The 21,248-nt window shown below is 60.9% G+C and overlaps 1 protein-coding gene across 7 annotated transcripts; it reads left to right on the top strand.

Moving 5' to 3' along the window:
- The first annotated feature begins 1,755 nt into the window (after nt 1-1,755).
- Nucleotides 1,756-21,242, top strand: SIPA1L3 (signal induced proliferation associated 1 like 3). 7 transcript variants are annotated; one of them, XM_083815230.1, is made up of 22 exons: nt 1,757-1,891; nt 4,438-4,512; nt 7,843-9,368; nt 9,623-9,753; nt 11,001-11,189; nt 11,486-11,660; nt 11,743-11,846; nt 11,961-12,118; nt 12,293-12,869; nt 12,986-13,260; nt 13,720-13,935; nt 14,014-14,166; nt 14,290-14,417; nt 14,633-14,730; nt 15,767-16,113; nt 16,264-16,455; nt 16,856-17,018; nt 18,044-18,233; nt 18,342-18,473; nt 19,663-19,742; nt 20,667-20,748; nt 20,851-21,242. In XM_083815230.1, the coding sequence occupies exons 3-22, from the start codon at nt 8,009-8,011 to the stop codon at nt 21,198-21,200; spliced, it is 5,100 nt and encodes a 1,699-aa protein (XP_083671356.1). In that variant the 5' UTR covers nt 1,757-1,891; nt 4,438-4,512; nt 7,843-8,008; the 3' UTR covers nt 21,201-21,242. The 7 variants fall into 7 exon arrangements, with proteins under 7 accessions (XP_083671355.1, XP_083671353.1, XP_083671356.1 ...); XM_083815229.1 differs by having other exon boundaries at nt 1,756-1,891; nt 11,743-12,118; nt 18,047-18,233; XM_083815227.1 differs by having other exon boundaries at nt 1,756-1,891; nt 11,743-12,118.
- Nucleotides 21,243-21,248: the final 6 nt, after the last annotated feature.

The raw sequence follows: 21,248 nt of genomic DNA, 5'->3' as shown, positions 1-21,248 counted from the left end.
GATGGGGACGGGGATGTGGAATGGGGATAGGGGACTGGGATAGGGGACAAAGGATGGGGACAGGGACAAGGGATGGGGACATGGAGTGGGGATGGGGATGAGGAATAGGAACAGGGATGGGGACAGGGACGTGGGATGAGGATGAGACTGGGACAAGGGACTGGAATGGGGACAGGAGATTGGGATAAGGGACAGGATAAGGACAGGGATGTGGGATGGGGACAAGAGACTGGGACTGGGATAAGGGACAGGATGGGGACAGGAGAGTGGGACAAGGGACAGGGATGGGGACGGGGATGTGGAATGGGGATGGGACTGGGATGGGGGACAAAGGATGGGGACAGGGACAAGGGATGGGGACGTGGGGATGGGGATGAGGAATAGGGACAGGGATGGGGATGAGACTGGGACAAGGGACTGGAATGGGGACAGGAGACGGGGATAAGGGACAAGGCATGGGGACAAGGGACAGGATAAGGACAAGGATGTGGGATGGGGACAGGGACAGGATGGGGACCGGGATGTGGGATGGCGAGAGGAGACTGGGACAAGGGACGGGGACAGGGACAAGGGATGGGGACGTGGGGTGGGGATGAGGAATAGGGACAGGGATGGGGACAGGGATGTGGGATGGGGCCAGGAGACTGGGACAAGAGACATGGGATGGGGATAGGGGACATGGGACAAAGGGTGGGGACAAGGGACAGGGACAGGATAAGGACAGGGATGTGGGATGGGGACGAGACTGGGACTGGGATAAGGGACAGGATGGGGACAGGAGAGTGGGACAAGGGACAGGGATGGGGACAGGGACAAGAGATGGGGATGTGGGGTGGGGATGAGGAATAGGGACAGGGATGGGGACAGGGAGGTGGGATTAGGACAAGGGACAGGATGGGGACAGGGATGTGGGATGGGGACAGGAGACTGGGATAAGGTACGGGGATGGTGGCAGGGACAAGGGATGGGGACGTGGGGTGGGGACAGGGACGTGGGATGGGGATGAGACTGGGACAAGGGACTGGAATGGGGACAGGAGATGGGGATAAGGGACAAGGGATGGGGACAAGGGACAGGATAAGGACAAGGATGTGGGATGGGGACAGGGACAAGGGATGGGGACAAGGGACAGGATAAGGACAAGGATGTGGGATGGGGACAAGGACAAGGGATGGGGACAAGGGACGGGATGGGGACAGGGACATGGGATGGGGAGAGGAGACTGGGACAAGGGACTGGAATGGGGACCGGAGATTGGGATAAGGGACAGGATAAGGACAGGGACATGGGTTGGGGACAAGGGATGGCGACAAGGGACAGGGATGTGGGACGGGGACCGGAGAGAGGGGTAGGGGACAAAGGATGGGGACAGGGTCAAGGGATGGGGACAGGGACGTGGGATGGGGGTGGGATGGGGACGAGGTTGTGGGGGGGGGACAGGAGGCTGGGACAAGGGACAGGGACAATGGGATGGGGACGGGGACAAGATGGGGACGGGGATATGGGATGGGGACAGGGACGTGGGATGGGGACAGAGGGCTGGGACCAGGGACAGGGACGTGGAGGGGATGTGGGATGGGGACAGCCTTTGGGACACGCCACGGGTGCGGAGCCCAGGACGGGGACCCGGGCAGGGGACCGCGGACACGCCCGTGGGGACAGCGACACGCGACAGACCCACGCGGGGCGCCTGCCCCTTTAAGACCGCCCCCCCACGCTCCCTGGTGGCGCGCCGCGTTGGCCCCGCCCCCTTTAGCCCCGCCCCTCCCCTTAGCCCCGCCCCCTCGGCGTGCGCTCCCCTCCCTTCAGTCTCCGCGCGCCGGCTCCGCGGCGTCCTCGCGCCGCCGCCGCCGCCCCCCATTGGCCCGTGCGCTCGCGCCGCCGCCGCCTGGTGAGAGACCCCCCCCGCCCCTCCCCGCGCCGCCTCAGTCTCCCCCGAGGGGCTCGGGGGAGACGGGCGGGGAGCGGGGCGCCGCCGCCGCTCGCGCCTCCGCCGCTCTTCCCCAGCAATCGCGGGCCGCCTTTGGGGACCGGGGGGGGTTGGAGGGCACGGCGGGGGGGGGTCCCCGGTAGCTCCGGCTCCCCGCTTCCTCCTCCCGGCGGGCTACGGGAGGCGCTGCTGGGATTTGTAGTCCGCGGGCGGCGGCGAGGGCCTAGCGGCGGATGGGGGTGGGAGGGGGGAGAGGACTACAACTCCCAGCGGCCCCCGCGCGGGGTGGGGAGGGGGCGGCGCTGGTGCCCCGCAGGAGTTGGGGCCCGGGCCGCGGGGGGAATGACGTGGTTTGGGGGGGGGGGGGGGGGAATTAGGGGGTCCTGGGGGGATTTTGGGGGGAAATTGTGTTTTTTTGGGGGGAATTGCGTGTTTTAGGGGGGATCTGGGGGGTTTGGGGGGGCTCTGAGGGGTTTTGGGGGAATCTGGGGGGGTTTTGGGGGGGGCCTGAGGGGTTTTGGGGTCCTGAGGTGCTTTGGGGGGGGCTCTGAGGGATTTTAGGGGGGGCCCTGACGTGATTTTGGGGCCCTGAGGTGTTTTGGGGGGGCTCTGAAGTGTTTGGGGGGGGGGCCCTGCCCCACAGCCCCCCCCCCCCCTCCTTTTGTGTTGTCGGGGGGGCAAAGCGAGGCCTTGCTGCCCTGTGCTCCCCCCCCCTCATTTTTTGGGGGGGGCACCAAGGGGGGGGGCTGCCCCCCCCTCAGTTTTGGGGTACAACTCCTGTTCTCCACCCCCCCCCCCCCCCCCCCAAAAAAAAAACAAAAACAGAAGAAGGGAATCCCCCCTTTATAATGGGGTCCCCCCACCGCTTCCCCCTCCCCTGGGGTATTTTGGGGGTGGGGGCACCCCCTTAACCCCCCCCCAAAAATTCAGGCAGATGAGCGCTCATTCATCCAACTCTTATTTTTTATTATTTTTTTTTTTTGCTTCTTTTTCCCTTTTTATAAATAAAAACCCACCAGGGCTGATGTGAGGCCCCGAGCCGGAGCTGCCCCCCCCCTTGTTACCCTAACGAGCCCCCCCCCCCATTTTTAACCATTTCTTTAATTTTTCGGGGCGCCAGAACTCCCTGCTGGGAGGTAACCCATAATAACAACCCCGTAGGAAGCAGGATTTGGGGGTTTTGGTGTCTTTTGGGGTAAAAAGCCCCGCTTTTTTGTGCGAATTTTAGAAGGGGGGGGGGTCCAAGGCAGTTTTTGGGGTGCGGCAGCCGGAATTGGGGTGGAATTGGGTCGAATTGGGGCGGAATTGGGTCAAATTGGGGTGCTGGTGAATGAATGGGGCAGTGGGTTCGGGGTTTGGGGGGCATGGGTGGGGGCTTGGCCCCCCCGAGGGGTCGTTTTCCCAAACTTAACCTGTTTTTTCCCAAAAAAACTCCCAATTTTAGAAGCTCGCCAGCGGCCGGAGCGATGCTGAAACATTTCCCTTAAAGAATTAAGTGGGAAAAGGGGGGGGGGGGGAAATGACCCAAAAACAGCCAAACTCCCCCCAAAATCTGGCTGGGGGGTGTACGTGCGGAAGCGAACCCCCCCTCCCCCCCTAGGGATTTCTTCCCTTTTTAGAGCCAGGATTTTGGGGTGGGGGGGGACACGACTCCTACACCCCCCCAAACCACCCAGGTTTTATTTATTTTTGTTTATTTTTCCCCATTTAATGCGAAAAAAATGGGATTTTATTTTCGGCCCTTCCCAGCTCCCCCCGGGGGCTCGGTCGAGGGCGTATTTTCATTCCCCCCCCCCCCCCCCCCATTTTTTATTTTTTTTTTCCTTCTCTTAATTAAATCCCGTCGCCAAACTTGTCCTGACCTATTTGTGCAGGCACCAAAGAGCCGTTCGCTAACGAGCCGCTGTTAATTAGGATACGCTGCCGGGCTCCGCTCCCCCCGCGGTGCAACCGAAGGGGCTTTTTTTGGGGGGAAAACCCTCGATTTTGGGACCCTCAAATTCGGGATCTCGAGGGGGGCAGCACCCCTCGAGCTCTTGGTTTTTGCCAGCGAAAACCCCAATTTCCCTTTATTTTACCCAATAACAAGGCTGCTGCTCCTTCTCCCGCTGATTTTTTGGGGAGAAAAACCTCCCTTTTGTCCCTTTTATTATTTTTTGGGGGTTGTTTTTGTGTTTTTTTGTTGTTTTTTTTGTTTTTTTCTGGGGCCGTGGCAGCGCCCGCTCTGCAGGTCGGGGCTTGCCGGGCTCAGCCCGCTCCGCCTGCCGCAGCTTCATTATCATTCAAAACTTTGAATTCTCACCCATTTTGGAACCGATTTTGGGTTGGTTTTTTTTTTTTCAGTGCCCCCCAAGTCTCCCCAACACCGCCCCGAGGCCGTAATTAAGGCCGCCGAGGTAAAGGCCCCGCTTTTAATTGACTAAAGCAGGTTAATTGCGTCGCTCCGAGCCCGCTTCCCCCCTATATACACGTTTAATGGATTTCTCTGCTTTTTGCCCCAAATCCAGAGCCGCCCCGCGATCCCGGACCCTGCTGATCCCGACCGGGGGCTGCTGTCGGACCCCCCCCAGCACATCCCCACGGTAAGGATGGTGATTTTGGGGGAATATCCCAGTATTTTGTGAATTGTGACCATCCGCTATTGTAATTTTTCCCCTCTTTTTTCCTTTTTTCCCCCCTTTTTTTCCTTTTTTCCCCCTCCTTTTACACTAAAACCAATTAATGACATTCTCATCGCCCGGTAATGGGGATTATTTGGCGTTAACCGCCCCTAATTAGGCACAAAGTTGTGAACCTCTTAGCTAATTGCTCCACTAATTTCCCCTCCCCGGTTCCTCCCGCAGCCGGCCGGGGACATTTTGGGTTCGTTTCCTGCCTTTTACACATTTAGGGCCAGTTTTCAGGAAACGCAGAACTTGGCCGTTGGTTGAAGCAGGTGTTTTGCCTGGCGTTCCCCAATTTTGGGGCGCTTTTTTGGGGGGGAAAAAAGCGTGAAATAGGGTGCGTGGCCTCTGCGGTGCGTTGAGGGCGCTCCCGATCCGTTTTTTGGGCTGTTTTCACCCAAAATGAGCGCTGGATGGGAGCGTGCGTGACCTGAAGGACGGCAAAACCAGGAGCGGTGCCTTAAATCTTGATTTTTGACGGGAAATTTTCCCCGATGCCCGGCTTTTTCCTCCGCTTCGAGGCTAAGGCAGGGTTAAAGCCGTGGCCACGGGGGGGAAGAACGCCAGAAATTGTAGCGCAATTTATCAAAAGCCGTGGTTAATAATTAAAAAACCTCGCCCTTCCCCCCCTCGCGGCGGCTCCCGGGCGCTTTGGGGCGTGCGGCTGGGAAAACCCAGCTCGGTAAATAGGCTCCGAGATAAGGCAGAAACCGCCCCATTTCCCCCCAAATTTTGGGGCGTTTCGCACCCCTGTGTGGCGGCGACCCTAAATACAGGACCACAGCGGGCCGTTCGAAGCCCTTTTCCTGGCGTTTTTACCCCCAAAAATCACTTGGGGCATCGGGCTCGTCCCGTTCCCCGCGAGGAGAGCCGCGAAGAGCCAGCTACAATGGCTAAAATTAAAAATTATGGCTAAAATTTAAAAAATGCTAATTTTTTTTTTGCTTTGGGAGCCAGCTAAAATGGTTAAAATTAAAAATTATGGCTAAAATGGTTAAAATTATTATTTTTTTTTTGTTCTGGGTGATCAAATTCTCGCCGGCACGCGAGGAAATCCCCTGGGGACGTGGTGCCGGGAACCGCCCGCTTCCCCCCAAAATTTTGGGGCAGTTTTCACCCATGCATGGCAGCGACCCTAAATACGGGACCGCAGCGGGGCGTTTGAGCCCTTTTCCTGGCGTTTTTATCCCAAAAATCACTCGGGCCATCGGGGTGGTCGCACTCCTTGGCACTGTGAGGTTCTGGCTAAAATGAAAAATTATGGCTAAAATTAAAAAAAATATATTTTTGGCTTCGGGAGCCAGCTAAAATGGTTAAAATTAAAAATTATGGCTAAAATGGTTAAAATTACTATATTTTTTTGCTCTGGGTGATCAAATTCTCGCCGGCACACGGGGAAATCCCTCGGGGACGACGCGGTGCCGGACCCTGACCCCGCGCGGTGACGGCCGCGGGCGTTCCTCTGCCCTTCGCCCCCGGGGAGCGCCCGGCCCCAAATCCGCGGCGGATCCGAGGGCACGGAGCGGAAAAAAAAATCAATTTTTCCGCCCGGCCGCGTCGGGAATGAGTTAATTCCCCCCTTTTTTCCATCTGGAGACGGAGAGAATAGAGTAGGACCTACAATAACAGCGCTGGTTGTGTTTACGTGTTATTTTTTTGGGGCTGAGCTCAGCGTTTGCGGCTCGCGAGCTGAGGGATTCGGCGTTGCCCGCCGGGGGGATTTTGGGTGCGGATCTCGCCGTTTTGGTTAAAGCAGCTATCCGTGAGCGCGGTGCCTTCCCTGCTCGTCTTCGGGGGATTAGAGCAGATTATTTCGAGAGGGAGATTAGAGCAGCCCAGCGGGGCGGGTGCTCGGTGTTTTCCTGCCCCTCCGCTGCCCGTTTTGAGGAGAAAAACGGGGATTTGGGCTGCGAAAATCGGCGGGAAGTGGTCCTGAACCCACCGAGGTAAGGAGCCGTTTGGGTTGAAATCCCTAAATCCGGTCGTTCTCCGCGGGGTTTAATCCCCGCCGGGGATCGCTTGGAAGGGGATGACGCGGGAGCTGCGAGGCGGAGCGGTTTGGGGGGAATCTGAGTGATTTTGGGGCTAATTTTGGGGTTTTGCCCCCGGGGCGCGCTGGGCTGCCGCTCCTCCCCCGGATTAACGCCGGCATTGGGAAATTCGAGCCTTAAAGCTCCGAAGGGCGGCAGGAAAGGCGAGACACCGCCTCGTTAATCCCTCAGCACCCTTCATTAATAGCTAATTTAAGGGCAGGAGGCTCCGAACGCATCCTCGGAGTGGCTGTGTTGGGATTTTTTCCCCCCAAAAAAACGCAGGGTATTTGGGAATCCGTCGCCACCCGCGTGGCGATGGGCCACCGAGGTTCAGGGATGCGACTTGGGGGGGCCGAAATCCCCAGGGTTTCGTCCTCCCCCGGGGTCAGCAGAGCTTCACGAGATGCCCCGGGGGTGCTTTTGGCTAATTCTGACTCATTCCTCCCCAAATTCATCACCTAAAAAATCTTCTAGGACGCGCTCGGCCTGGGGGAGAGCTCGCAGGAGGCTGAGAAAGAAACGAGGCGTTGCAAAAGAGCCGGGTACCCAAATCGGTGTTTTCTCCCCCCCGGCACCGGTGTTTCACGTCGTCTTTTAATTTTTGGGGGCAAATCCGTGGGTTTTGGTAAAGGAGGGCGGCACCAACAGCTTCGTTTCTCCGTGCCGACGAGGGATTTTTGGTAAACCCTCGCTCCGGCCCGGGGCTGCGCCTCGGAGAGGCTCTGCCCGCGCCGGGCGCCCTGCCCTCTCGTTAGCCTCCCCTGTCTGTGTTTAATTAATGCTCTCAGGTATTGATTTAACGTCCCCCTGCTCGCCAGATGCCGGCTCGCGGGGTAATTAGCGGGGATTAACGAGCTGCGCGCCGGACGGGGCAGCCTGGAGGGGACGCTCGGCCGCTGGGGTGGGCTAATGCCGAGCGCAGACGGATTAGGGCTCGCCTGTCCGTCCGTCTGTCCGTCCCCGTCCCCCCGGGGCTGCTTTGCTTGGGGTTTGGGGGCCCCCAGAGCCCCCACTTGGCGGTGCCAAAGGGATTTTGTTTGGGTGGGGGGCGACTTTTGGGAGCCAAAACCCCCTCGAAGCCAAAACCGCCCTGGTGCGGTGGGGGGACGGCTTTGCGGGGGCCGCTTGGTGGCTTTGGGGGGCCCCAAAATGCAGGTAAATGGGTGACCCCCCCAAAAAAAATCCCTCTAACCTGCTTTCTCCCTCTCCTTCGCAGGATGGCCGGGCAGAAGCGCCGGCGCGTGCCGGCGTGAGCGCGGCGGGCGGAGCCACGGGGCAGCGGCGCGCCGGGGACGGCCACCGCCGGGCTTCACCGGCCGGTCACCGGCCCCCGGCGTGGCAACCATGAGCCCCCCCGCGGCCACGCCACCCGTCGCCGGACGATGAGCGCCCACCGCCCGCCGCGGCACGACGGCGCCGACGCCGCCGACAGCTGCCCCGCGGCGTTTTGGGCGCAGAATGGAAGCGTCCCCACCGGTGCCGAGGCCGTCGTCGCCCCCCGGCCGGCCACCGCCGCGCCGCCGGTGCCCAAAATGGGGGTGCGCGCCCGCATCGCCGACTGGCCCCCCAAAAGAGAACCCGCCGCCGCCAGCCCGAGCCGAGAAGGGGGCCGGGATGCGGCGTCCCCGCGGGGCGTCCCCGGCGGGCAGCAGCCACCCCTCGTCGGCGGCGGTGGCGGCGGCGTTTCGGGGCTCAAAGCCCTGCACCGCCTGGCGCGGCGGCGCTCCAAGGACGTGGAGTTCCAGGAGGGGTGGCCGCGCTCGCCCGGCCGCGCTCTGGTCCCCCTGCGGCACCGCAGCAGCAGCGAGGTGACGCTGAGCGAGTGCGACCCCGAGGAGGCGGCGGAGGCACGGGGGGCCAAGCTGGCGGGGGCCGGGGGGCTCTTCCGCGAGTACGGCAGCACCTCGTCCATCGACGTGCAGGGGATCTCGGAGCAGAGCTTCTTCGCCATGCTCAACGAGTTCCGCAGCGGCGGCAAGACCTCGGCCAGCGCCGCGGCCTCCGCGGAGACCCCCCCGGGACCCTCCCCGGTGGCGGTGGTGGACGGCAGGACGGGGACGCCGCGGGACGAGCCGGCGGCGCAGCCCAAGGAGAAGGCACGCAGGAAGGGTCCCAAGGGCGACGCCGGGGGCGAATCCATCTTCAGGAAGCTGCGGAGCGGCCGAAACGAAGGGGAAGGAGGAGGCGGCGGCGGTGAGGAGGCGAGGGCGGCCGAGCCGGGCAAGGCGTGGGTGTGCCGGCGGAGCTTCGCCCACTACGACGTGCAGAGCATGCTCTTCGACCTCAACGCCGTGGCCGCCAACCGCGCCGTGGTGGCCCAGCGCCGGAACACCACCACGGGAGCTTCGGCGGCTTCGGCCGCCACCGCGCGGCCCGGCGGGCCGGATCCGGCCTTCGCCAGCACCGAGGACCTCAACGGCAAGGAGAACCTGGAGCACGACGTGGGGGACAACACCAGCAACGAGCTCCTGCTGAGCTGCCCCCATTTCCGCAACGAGATCGGCGGCGGGGGCGAGCGCAACGTCAGCTTCTCCAGGGCTTCGGGAGGCTCGGCCGGCGGCGGCCCGGTGGGCGACGGCGGCTTCCCGGAGCCCGGCCTCGACGCCCGGCCCACCAACGCCGGCATCTCGGTGCTGGAGGTGCCCAAGGAGCTGCAGAGGAACCCCAACCGGCTCAAGCACTACAGCGTCGAGCACGTGGACCTCGGCGCCCGCTACTACCGGGACCATTTCCACGGCAAAGGTGGGGGGGTGTGGGGGGGCCTCGGCGTCGCCAGAAGCTGCGGGGTGTTGACGTGGAGGTGCTCGGGGGGCTTAAAGACCGCCCCAAACCCTTCAGAGGAAGGCTCAGTCTATCCCATTTGTGGGAACGGGAATGGGGACAGCGTGGAGCTGGGAGGTCCTGGTGGGACTGGGTTGGGGTGGAAAGTCCCACAGCTCGTGGGGACGGGCAGGCTCCTCTGTCCCTACACCTCCTTCATCCCCGTTTGCTTGCAGAGCACTCCAACTACTTCGGGGTGGACGAGAAGCTGGGCCCCGTGGCTGTCAGCATCAAGCGGGAGAAGCTGGAGGACCACAAGGAGCACGGCCCCCAGTACCAGTACAGGATCATCTTCCGGACCAGCGAGGTGCGTTGGCGCGCTCTTCGCCCCGTTGGGTGCCTTCAGGCTCCTCCTGCTTGCGTGTGGTTTTAAAACCAGTTCATAAAGGGGCTGGGAGTGGGAAACGTCTGCGGGGCCGTCCCCATCCTGTCGTCATCGTTGTCCCCACCATCCCCATCCTGGGGCCATCCCCATCTCGGCTCCGTCCCCATCCTGTTCATCGCCGCCATCATCATCCCCTTCTCAGGTCCTTCCCCATCCCACCATCACCATCGTTGTCCCCGTTGTTCCTACCCCGGGTCCATCCCTATCCCACCATCACTGACCCCATCTTGGGTCCGTCTCCATCCTGTTCACCGTTGTCCCCATCTCAGGTCCATCGCCATCATCGTCCCCGTCATTCCCCTCTTGGGTCTGTCCCCATTGTTCCTATCTTGAGCCCTTCATTCTCCCGTCATCCATCCCATTGTCCCCACCTCGGATCCATCCCATTGTCCCCACCTTGGATCCATCCTATTGCCATCATCCTCGTCATTGTCCCCACCTTGCATCTGTCCCCATCCCATCGTCCTCATCATCGTCCCCACCTCAGGTCCATCCCCATCCTGTTGTCCCCACCTTGGATCCGTCCCCATCCCATTGTCCTAATCCTTGTCCACACCTCAGGTCCATCCCCATCCCATTGTCCCCACCTCAGATCCGTCCCAATCCCATCATCCCCGTCGTCATCTGCACCTCGGATCCGTCCCCATCCCATTGTCCCCATCATCGTCCTCCCCTTGGACCCATCCCCATCATCGTCTTCACCTTGGATCTGTCCCCATCCAATCGTCCTTATCGTTGTCCCTACCTCGGGTCCATCCCCATCCTATTGTCCTCACCTCAGATCCGTTCCGATCCTATCATTGCCATCATCATCCTCTCCTCAGACCCGTCCCCATCATCGTCTTCACCTCAGATCTGTCCCCATCCCATCGTCCCCGTCATTGTCCTCACGTTGGATCCGTCCCCATCATAGTCCCCACCTCGGGTCCGTCCCCACCTTAGACCCATCCCATCGTCCCCATCCTCATCCTCACCTCGGATCCATCATCATCCTCACCTCGGATCCATCCCCATCCCATCATCCCCATCCTCATCCTCACCTCGGATCCGTCTCCATCCCATCCTTCTCATCCTCTTGTCCCCACCTCGCATCCATCCCCACCCCGTGCCCCTCGCCTCCCCGTGAGCCCCACCCCCAGCTCGTCCAGCCCCATCCTCGCCCCCCCCAGCTCATCACGCTGCGCGGCTCCATCCTGGAGGACGCCACCCCCACCGCCACCAAGCACGGCACGGTGCGGGGCCTCCCGCTGAAGGACGCGCTGGAGTACGTCGTCCCCGAGCTCAACATCCACTGCCTGCGCCTGGCCATGAGCACCCCGAAGGTCACCGAGCAGCTCCTCAAGCTCGACGAGCAGGGGGTGAGCGGGGCCGGGGGGATGTGGGCGAGGGGTCCCGGTGACAAATGTGGCACCCACGGGAAGGCAGCGGGGGTCCCGGTCCCACTGCACATCCCTGGGGGTGGTGGCATCGCGCTGGTAGGCTCTTTTTGCAGCGACCGGTTGCAATTTTCCCCCCGAGAGTGCACCAGCGATGCCTTTTTGCCTCTAAACCTCTTCGTTACTTTCTTGGCTTGGGGTCCAAAGCCGTGGGGCTGGGGCAGGGGGGGCTGCACGGCTCGTTTTTGGGGTGCTGACGCCCGCCCCGCCGCCCGTAGCTCTGCCGGCGGCACAAGGTGGGCATCCTGTACTGCAAAGCCGGGCAGAGCTCGGAGGAGGAGATGTACAACAACGAGGACGCGGGGCCGGCCTTCGAGGAGTTCCTCTCGCTGCTGGGGGAGAAGGTTTGCCTCAAGGCCTTCAGCAAGTACGCCGCGCAGCTGGACACCAAGAGTGAGTGACGGGGATTTCGGGGGGGGGGCCCCCCCACTCCCCCGGGGGCGCCCGCCTCCTTGACCGCCCGCCTTCCCCGCAGCTGACTCGACGGGCACCCACTCGCTCTACACCACCTACCAGGACTACGAGATCATGTTCCACGTCTCCACCATGCTGCCCTACACCCCCAACAACCGGCAGCAGGTACTGCCGCGCCACCTCCGCGGCTCGTCCGGCTGTCTGTCCATCCATCCGTCCGTCCATCACAGCCCCCCCCCTTTTTTGTTTGTTTTTTTGCTTCTCCCCCCGCCTCGCCAGCTGCTGAGGAAGAGGCACATCGGGAACGACATCGTGACCATCATCTTCCAAGAGCCCGGAGCCTTGCCCTTCACTCCCCAGAACGTCCGATCGCACTTCCAGCATGTCTTCATCATCGTCAGAGCCCACAGCCCTTGCACCGATAACGTCTGCTATAGGTGAGACCCCCCCCCCCCCAGGATGTCCCCATCCGGCCCTCCAAATCGTGCCCACCACAGTTTGGGCCCAAATTTTGGGGCGTTTTCTCCACCTGGGGAGATTTCTCCCCTGCTTCTGCTTCCTCAGAGTGCTCTGAGCACCCTAACCCGTTCCCCGCTTCGCCTCCCCCCAAGCGTGGCCGTGACCAGGTCCAAAGACGTGCCCCCCTTCGGGCCCCCCATCCCCACCGGCGTCACCTTCCGCAAGTCCGACGTCTTCCGAGACTTCTTGCTGGCCAAGGTGATCAACGCGGAGAACGCCGCCCACAAGTCGGACAAGTTCCACACCATGGCCACGCGCACGCGGCAGGAGTACCTCAAGGACCTGGCCGAGAACTGCGTCACCAACACGCCTATCGACTCGGCCGGGAAGTTCAACCTCATCTCCCTGGCCTCCAAGAAGAAGGAGAAGACGAAAGCCCGGGCGGGTGCTGAGCAGCACAGCGCCGGGGCCATCGCCTGGCGCGTCTCCGCTCAAGACTTCGCCCGGGGAGCCGAGATTGCTTGCGTCTTGGGCATCTCCAACGAGTTCGTGGTGCTGCTCGACCTGGCCGCCAAGGAGGTGGTCTTCAACTGCTTCTGCGGGGACGTCATCGGCTGGACCGCCGACGCCTCCACCCTCAAGATCTTCTACGGCCGTGGCGACCACATCTTCATCCGGGCGGCCGAGGGCGGCCCTGAGGACGTCAAGGAGATCGTGCAGAGGCTGAAGGTGAGCTTCTTGAGCCTATAGAGCGTCTTCCTCCATGTGGAGGAGGAGATATGGGTCGGCGGGCCGTTCCTCTTGGCGTGCGTCACCGGAGAAGGGTGGCCGTGCCCTCTCGCCAGGTGACGACGGCGGGCTGCGAGACGGTGGACATGACCCTACGGCGCAACGGGCTGGGCCAGCTGGGCTTCCACGTCAAGTACGACGGCACGGTGGCCGAGGTGGAGGACTACGGCTTCGCCTGGCAGGCCGGCCTGCGGCAGGGCAGCCGCCTGGTGGAGATCTGCAAGGTGGCCGTGGTGACGCTCAGCCACGACCAGATGATCGACCTGCTGCGCACCTCCGTCACCGTCAAGGTGGTCATCATCCCGCCCCACGAGGACGGGGCCCCGCGCAGGTAACCCCAACGGGGTGGGGGCTCAGGGGGCTGCCACCTCCCCCTCATCACATCTTTTTGGGGCTTTGCTCCTGGAGCAAATTGAGGGCTGGGCCCCCCCGGGGCGCGTTTTGGGGGCCAGGCTCCCCGGTGTGCGTTTTGGGGCTGGGCTCCTGGAGCAAATCGGGGTCTCCGAGGTGGACATGGAGACGGTATCACCATCAGGGACCTCGTTCCCATCCCCTGCAGCCTTGCGAAGCCTAATTAGAGCTGACGAGGGCGGTTTAACGATGGGATTTGGAGGATATCCCCCTTCCTCGGTCCCCCATCCCTGCAGAACTTTGGCGAGGGGGGCTGTTTTTGGGTCGCCACCGCTCGCTTCTCCCCCTCGCCGCGGCGACGCCGGCGGTGTAATTAAACAGCCGAGGGAGCCGGGATGGTCACGGGGGGTGTCCCCGTCCCCTCGTTGTGTCCCTGCAGGGGCTGGGCCGAATCGGTGGAGCTGAGCAGCGCCGAGCCCAAGGGCGAAGCGGAGAGCGGGCGGCCGCCCTACCGCAGCAGCGCCGGCTGGCAGTGGAGCGGCCCGGCGTCCCACAACGCCGCCCCGGCCACCGGTGGCCACGGGCAAGCGCTCGGCAGGGCCACCAAGCAGCCGCCGGTGTCCTACCGCGAGGTGCAGCCCCTGCACGGCAAGAGGTAAGGACGAGGAGCGGGGGATTTCGGGGGGCCGGGAGCCGCCGTGACCCCGTTTTTCGTCTCTCCACGGTGCCCCAGACCCGTCAGCTTCCCCGAAAGCCCGCACCCCGCCGCGCCGGCGCCCGCCGGAGCCGAGCGGCCGCAGCCGTACCGGCAGCCCTCGGGAAGCTTCTCGACGCCCGGCACCACCACCGCCGCCACCTACGCTCGCTATAAACCCTCGCCGGAAAGGTGGGTGGGCGCCGCACCCCCCAAAAAAATCCACCTTTTTGGGGGTGGCAGCACCCAGATCCCTTTTGGGGCAGCTCCGAAATGAGGAGCAAAACCCCAAACGCCGCCCGGCGTCCCCGGCAGGTACGCGGCCCCGCAGCGGGCGCTGCTGCCCTTCGAGCCCCACGGCGGCCACGACGTCGCCTCCAGCGGCGACTCGTCCTCGGGTGGGCTCAGCAGCCACGAGAGCACCATGGAGAGGCACAAACCCGGTGAGAAACCCTTTTTTGGGGGGGCAAAGCCAGGCAAAACCCAGCTTGGGCGTGCAAAACCTGGCTTGTGGGGGGCAAAACTCGGCTTGGGGGTGCAAAACCCGGCTGGGCTGGCACCGGAGCCCACCCCAAATGCTTCGGGGATGAGGGACCCGGGCCGGGCGGGTGGCCCCGGACCCCGCTGGTGACCCCGGTGGTTTTGGGACTCGTTGCAGAGCCGCTGTGGCACGTGCCGGCGCCGTCCAGGCTCGGGGGCAAGCGGGCCGGCAGGCAGGAGGCGGCGGGCAAAGACTCGCCCAGCCGGCACCCGAAGGTGAGGGCCGACGCCGTGGGGTGCTGGGGTACCCCCAGCCCCTTGGGGGGGGGGGCTCTGGGACCCCCCAGCTTCATTTTGGGGCTCCCCAGCCCTTTGTTGGGGGCTCTGGGACCCCCCAGCTTCATTTTAGGGTACCCTCAGCCCTTTGCGGGGGGTTCTGGGACCCCAAAGCTTCATTTTGGAGTACCCTCAGCCCTTTGTGGGGGGCTCTGAGACCCCCCAGCTTCCTTTTGGGGCACCCCCAGCCCTTTTTTGGGGGCTCTGGGACCCCCCAGCATCATTTTGGGGCACCCCCAGCCCTTTGTGGGGGGCTCTGGGACCCCCCAGCATCATTTTGGGGCACCCCCAGCCCTTTGGGGGGGGCTCTGGGACCCCCCAGCTTCATTTTGGGGCACCCCCAGCCCTTTGGGGGGGGCTCTGGGACCCCCCAGCTTCATTTTGGGGCACCCCCAGCCCTTTGGTGGGGGCTCTGGGACCCCCCAGCATCATTTTGGGGCACCCCCAGCCCTTTGTGGGGGGCTCTGGAACCCCCCAGCTTCATTTTGGGGCACCCTAAGCCCTTTGTGGGGGGCTCTGGGACCCCCCAGCTTCATTTTGGGGCACCCCCAGCCCCCTGGGGGGGACTCTGGGACCCCACAGCTTCATTTTAGACCCCCCCAAGCTCTCTGTGGGGGTTTAACACCACCACCCCACCCCCCCCCCCCAGCTTCATTTTAGAACCCCCCAAGCCCTTTGTGTGCTCTCCAAGACCCCCCCCAGGTTCCTTTTAGAGCCCCCCAAGCCCCTTGGGGGGTTTTAAAGCCCCCCAGCTTCATTTTAGACCCCCCAAACCCCCTGGGGGGGGCTCTAAGACCCCCCCAAACCCTTTCTGAGGTCTCTAAGACCCCCCCTGGCTTCATTTTAGAGCCCCCCAAGCCCTTTCCGTGCTCTCTAAGACACCCCCAGCTTCCTTCTAGACCCCCCCGAGCCCTTTTTTAGGGCTTGGGGGGGGGTCTCGAAGCCCCCCCCTCACCCCGTCCCCCCCCCCCCGCAGCCCGACGCGCCGTACTCGAGCCACTCGAGCAGCAACACCCTGTCCAGCAACGCCTCCAGCAGCAGCCACAGCGACGAGCGCTGGTTCGACGGCCCCGACCCCCCCGAACCCGACCCGGACCCCCAGATCTCCAAAGGCGGGGGGGGCTCCAGCGACAGCGGCATCGACGCCCCCCTCTACGCCCCCGGCCCCAAATCCACGCGGCCGGCCCCGCAGCGGGACAAAACCCCGAAACCTTACGCCGAGGAGAAGCCGAGGGAGCCGTCGCCCACCGTCCCCAAAGGCTACCAGCGGCCCAAGGGCTGCTTGCCCCCCGCCTCCAGCCCCGACCCCTTCAAACAACCCAGGTAACGAGCCCCCCCCCGACCCCCCCTTAACCCCCCCCTTCACCCTACAGCACCCCATCCCCCAAAAAATAAACATTTAAATTTTTTTTTGGGGGGGGGGGGGGGGGACGTTCCCCCGACGCTCAGCCCCGAATTCCCAAATTTTTGCAGCTCCCGGGGGGGCTACAAAGCGGCCGCGGAGCCCCCCCGGCCCCCCGGCGCCCAACCCGGCTCCTTCCAGCTCTCCGCCTCGGTCCCCAAATCCTTTTTCTCCAAGCAGCCGAGCAGGAGCAAGCACGGCGCGGGCTGGAAGCGAGGCGAGGAGCCCCCCCCGCGCCCCGCCGCCTTCTCGGACCCCAAAAAGTAAGGGGAGCCCGCGGGCGGGGGCGGGGGGGGGGCTGAGCTGGGACCCCACAGGGTCGTAGGAGGAGTTGGGGGGGGTTGCGGGGCCTTTGGTGCCTTGGTTTTGGGGCTCAAAGTGGTGAAAGAGCTTCGTGCGCCCCATAAGTCTCCCAAGAGCTTCGTGCACCCTATAAATCCCCCCATAGATCTCCCAAGGGCTTTGTGCACCCCAAAAATCCCACCCCATAGATCCCCTGAGCTTTGTGCACCCCATAAGCCCCCCATAGATCTCCCAAGAGCTTTGTGCACCCCAAAAATCCTACCCCATAAGTCTTCCCAAGAGCTTTGTGCACCCCATAAATCCCCCCGGGGGCCGTTTTTGGGGTCTCAGCACACCCCGACCCCCAAAACCCCGTCGCAGGCAGGTGGACGCGAGCACCAAGAACGTTTTCGGGCAGCCGCGGCTGCGGGCGTCGCTGCGGGACCTGCGCTCGCCCCGCAAACCCTACAAGTCCACCATCGAGGACGACCTCAAAAAACTCATCATCATGGACAGCGCCGCGCCGGAGCCCGAGCGAGCCGCGGTGAGTGACGGCGGGACCTAAAAACCCTAAAAATACCCTAAAAAAAACCCATGAAAATAGTAAAAAAATAAAAATAAAAAATTAAAATTAAAAATAAAAAATTATTAAAAAATTAAAACTTAAACGTAAATAAAAAATTAAAAATTATTTTAAAAATTAAAAAATATTTAAAAATAAAAAATAAAATAAAAATAAAATTTAAAAATAAAATTTAAAAATAAAAATATTAAAAATTAAAATTTTTAAAAATATTTTAAAATTAATAAGAATATTTAATAAATAAATTTAAAAATAAAAAAATATTTAAAATTAAAAATAAAATTAAAAATAAAAAATAAAAATAAAAAATATTAAAAATTAAATTGAAAATTTAAAAAATACTTAAAAATATTTTAAAAAATAAAATTTAAATAAAAAAATTAAAAATTAAATCGAAATTTTTTAAAAATATTTAAAAGTTAAAAATAAAAATATTTTTAAAAATAAAATTTAAAGAATTAAAAATCAAATTGAAATTTTTTAAAAAAATATTTAAAAATTAAAAATAAAAATATTTAAAAAATAAATAAAAATTAAAAAAATATTAAGAATTTGAAAAATTTAAAAAAATATTTAAAAATTAAATAAAAATGTTTTAAAAATAAAATTTAAAAAATAAAAAATTATTTAAAATTAAGTTAAAAAATAAAAAGTATTTAAAAAATTAAAAAATAAAGATATTAAAAAATAAAAAAATTAACTTAAAAAATAAAAAATATTAAAATAAAAAATTAAAAAAATTTAAAAACAATTATTTAAAAAATAAATTAAAAAATAAAAAATAAAAATAAAAAATAAAAATAAAAATTATTAAAAATAAAAATTTAAAAATTTATAAAACAATTATTTAAAAAATAAATTAAAAATTAAAAAATTAAAAATATTTAAAAAATAAATTGAAAAAATATTTTAAAATGAAACTAAAAATTATTAAAAATGAAAATATAATAAAAAAAAAACCCTAAGCCCCTGTTTTGTGCCCCAAGCAGTCGCCCCCGCCGGGGCTGCAGCGGACGCTGTCGGACGAGAGCCTCTGCGGGGGGCGCCGCGACGCCGCCGCCGCCCCCGCCCCGCCCTCGGCCGCCGCCGGCCTCTTCGCCGGCACCTTCCCGTCCAGCACCCTCCCCGGGCGCCGGCAGCACCCGGCGGGCGCCGGCAGCCTCCCGGAGAAGAAATGTGAGCTCTGGGGGTTCCCCCCCTTTTATTTCCCCCCCCCCCCCAGTTTTTCGGGGGGGTTTTGGGGCCGCCTGACCGGGGTCCGGTCCCCCCCCCCCCCCCCCGCAGCCGCCATCTCGGCCTCGGAGCTGGCGCTGGCGGCGCCGCTGCGCAGGGTGGAGCCGGGGCTGATGCCGCTGCCGGACGCGGCGGCGGGGTTGGAGTGGGCCAGCCTGGTGAGCGCCGCCAAGGCCTACGAAGGTACGGGGGCTTTTTGGGGTCGGGGGGGGACGGGGACGGGTAGGGAAGCCCTAAAGGCCCCCCGCGGGCTGCTGACCCTATAGGGAGGCTGCTGACCCTATAGGGAGGCTGCTGACCCTATAGGGAGGCTGCTGACCCTATAGGGAGGCTCCTGACCCTATAGGGAGGCTCCTGACCCTATAAAAGGAGCTCTCAGCCCTATAGGGAGGCTGCTGACCCTATAGGGAGGCTGCTGACCCTATAGGGAGGCTCCTGACCCTATAGCGAGGCTCCTGACCCTATAAAAGGAGCTCCTGACCCTATAGGGAGGCTGCTGACCCTATAAAAGGAGCTCTTGGCCCCACAAGGATGCTCCTGACCCTATAGGGAGGCTGCTGACCCTATAAAAGGAGCTCTCAGCCCCATAGGGAGGCTGCTGACCCTATAGGGGATGCTCCTGACCCTATAGGGGAGCTCCTGACCCTATATGGGAGTTCTCAGCCCCATAATGATGCTCTCAGCCCCATGGGGACACTCCTACCCCTATAGGCATGCTCCCAGCCCCATAACGACGCTGCTACCCCTATAAGGAGCTCTCAGCTCCACAAGGATGCTCCTGACCCTATAGGGGCACTTCTGACCCTATAGGGGAGCGCTCAGCCCTATAAGAACTCTCCCACCCCTATAAGGGAGCTCCTACTCCTATAGGGAAGCTCCTACCCCTATAAGGGAGCTCTCAGCCCCATAACAACACTCCTGCCCCTATAGGGGATCTCCCAGCCCCATAATGTTGCTCCCACCCCTATAGGGGATCTCCCAGCCCCATAATGTTGCTCCCACCCCTATAGGGGATCTCCCAGCCCCATAATGTTGCTCCCACCCCTATAGGGGATCTCCCAGCCCCATAATGTTGCTCCCACCCCTATAGGGGATCTCCCAGCCCCATAATGTTGCTCCCACCCCTATAGGGGATCTCCCAGCCCCATAATGTTGCTCCCACCCCTATAGGAGACCTCTCAGCCCCATAATGTTGCTCCCACCCCTATAGGGGATCTCCCGGCCCCAAAATGATGCTCCCACCCCTATAGGGGATCTCCCAGCCCCCCAAGGACCCCCCCCCACCCCTATATGGCCGCCTCCGAGCCCCCCCTATAGATTTCGGGACCCGCGGGGGGGTCCCGCCCCCACTCGCCGTCCCTCCGCAGTGCAGCGAGCCGTCTCCCTCTTCTCCCTCGCCGACCCCGAGCCCCCAGACGCCGCCCCGGAGCGCCCCCCGGCACCGCGCTGCAGGTAACGGCCCCCGGGGGGGGGGGTCCCCAAACCCCCGGGGGGGGTCCTAAAACCCCGGGGGGGTCCCCAAACCCCGGGGGGGTCCTAAAACCCTGAGTAGGGGGTCCCCAAACCCCGGGGGGGGTCCCAAAACCCCAGGGGGGGGGGGTCCTAAAACCCCGGGGGGGTCCCCAAACCCCGGGGGGGGTCCTAAAACCCCAGGGGGGTCTTAAAACCCTGAGTGGGGGGTCCCAAGACCCCGGGGGGGGGTCCCCAAACCCCGAGCGGGAGGGGTCCCCAAACCCCCAGGGGGGGTCCCCAAACCCCCAGGGGGGGTCCCCAAACCCCGGGGGGGGGGTCCTAAAATCCTGAGTGGGGGGTTCCAAGACCCCCGGGGGAGGGGTGTCCCCAGACCACCGGGGGGGGGTCCCAAAACCCCGGGGGGTGTCCCAAAACCCTGAGCGGGGGGTCCCCAAACCCCCAGGGGGGTCCTAAAATCCTGAGCGGGGGGGTCCCAAGACCCCAGGGGGGGGTCCCAAACCCCAGGGAGGGGTCCCCAAACCCCAAGCGGGGGGGTCCCAAACCCCCAGGGAGGGGTCCCAAAACCCTGGAGGGGGTCCTAAAATCCTGAGCGGGGGGTCCCCAAACCCCAGGGGGGGTCCCAAAACCCTGAGCGGGGGGTCCCAAGACCCCGGGGGGGGTCCCAAGACCCCGGGGGCGGCGGGTGCCCCAAAACCCTGGGGGGGGGTGTCCCAAAACCCCAGGAACAGGTCCTAAAACCCCTGGGGGGGGTCCTAAACCCTGGGGGGGGTCCTAAACCCTGCGGGGGTGGTTCCCAAAACCCTGTGTGTGTTCCTAAACCCTGGGGGGTCCCAAAACCCCGGGGGGGGTGTCCCAAAACCCTAAATCCCCCCCCCACCCCGTTTTGGGGTCCCTCCAACGCAGCGAGGAGCCCCCCCTGGACCTCCCCGGGAAGGTTTTCCAGCTGGAGGCGATGCTCAAGCAGCTCCACAGCGACCTGCAGAAGGTAAATGGGGGGGGGGGGCACCCTTGGGTGCTCCCCCTGACTGGGGGGGGTCTTAAAAATGACCCCGACCCCCCCCCCAAATTTCTTCCCCCCCCCCCCCAGGAGAAGCAGGACAAGGTGGTGCTGCAGGCGGAGGTGGCCACGCTGCGGCAGAACAACCAGCGGCTGCAGGAGGAGTCGCAGACGGCCAGCGAGCAGCTGCGGCGCTTCGCCCGCTTCTTCGGGGCTGTCGACAAGAAGGAGCTCTGAGGGGGGGGACGTCCCGCCCCCCCCCCACGGTCCTATATAGGGACCGGTCCTATATACGGCCCCGAGGAGCCTCGCGGGGCTGGGAGCAGCCGTACGGGGACAGGAGTGCTCTTGTAGGGCCAGGGCAGCTTTATAGGGCCAGGAGCTGCTGTATGGGATCAGGAGCTGCTGTATGGCCCTATATAGGGACCGGTCCTATATAGGGGCAAAGAGCAGCCTTACGGGGCAAAGAGCAGCCCCCCAGGGCCAGG

The sequence above is a fragment of the Anser anser genome (genome assembly GCF_964211835.1).
Source record: "Anser anser genome assembly, chromosome: 36".
Lineage (NCBI taxonomy): Eukaryota > Metazoa > Chordata > Aves > Anseriformes > Anatidae > Anser > Anser anser.
Note: the sequence above shows the minus strand (reverse complement) of the source record. Positions and strands in the feature narration are given on the sequence as shown.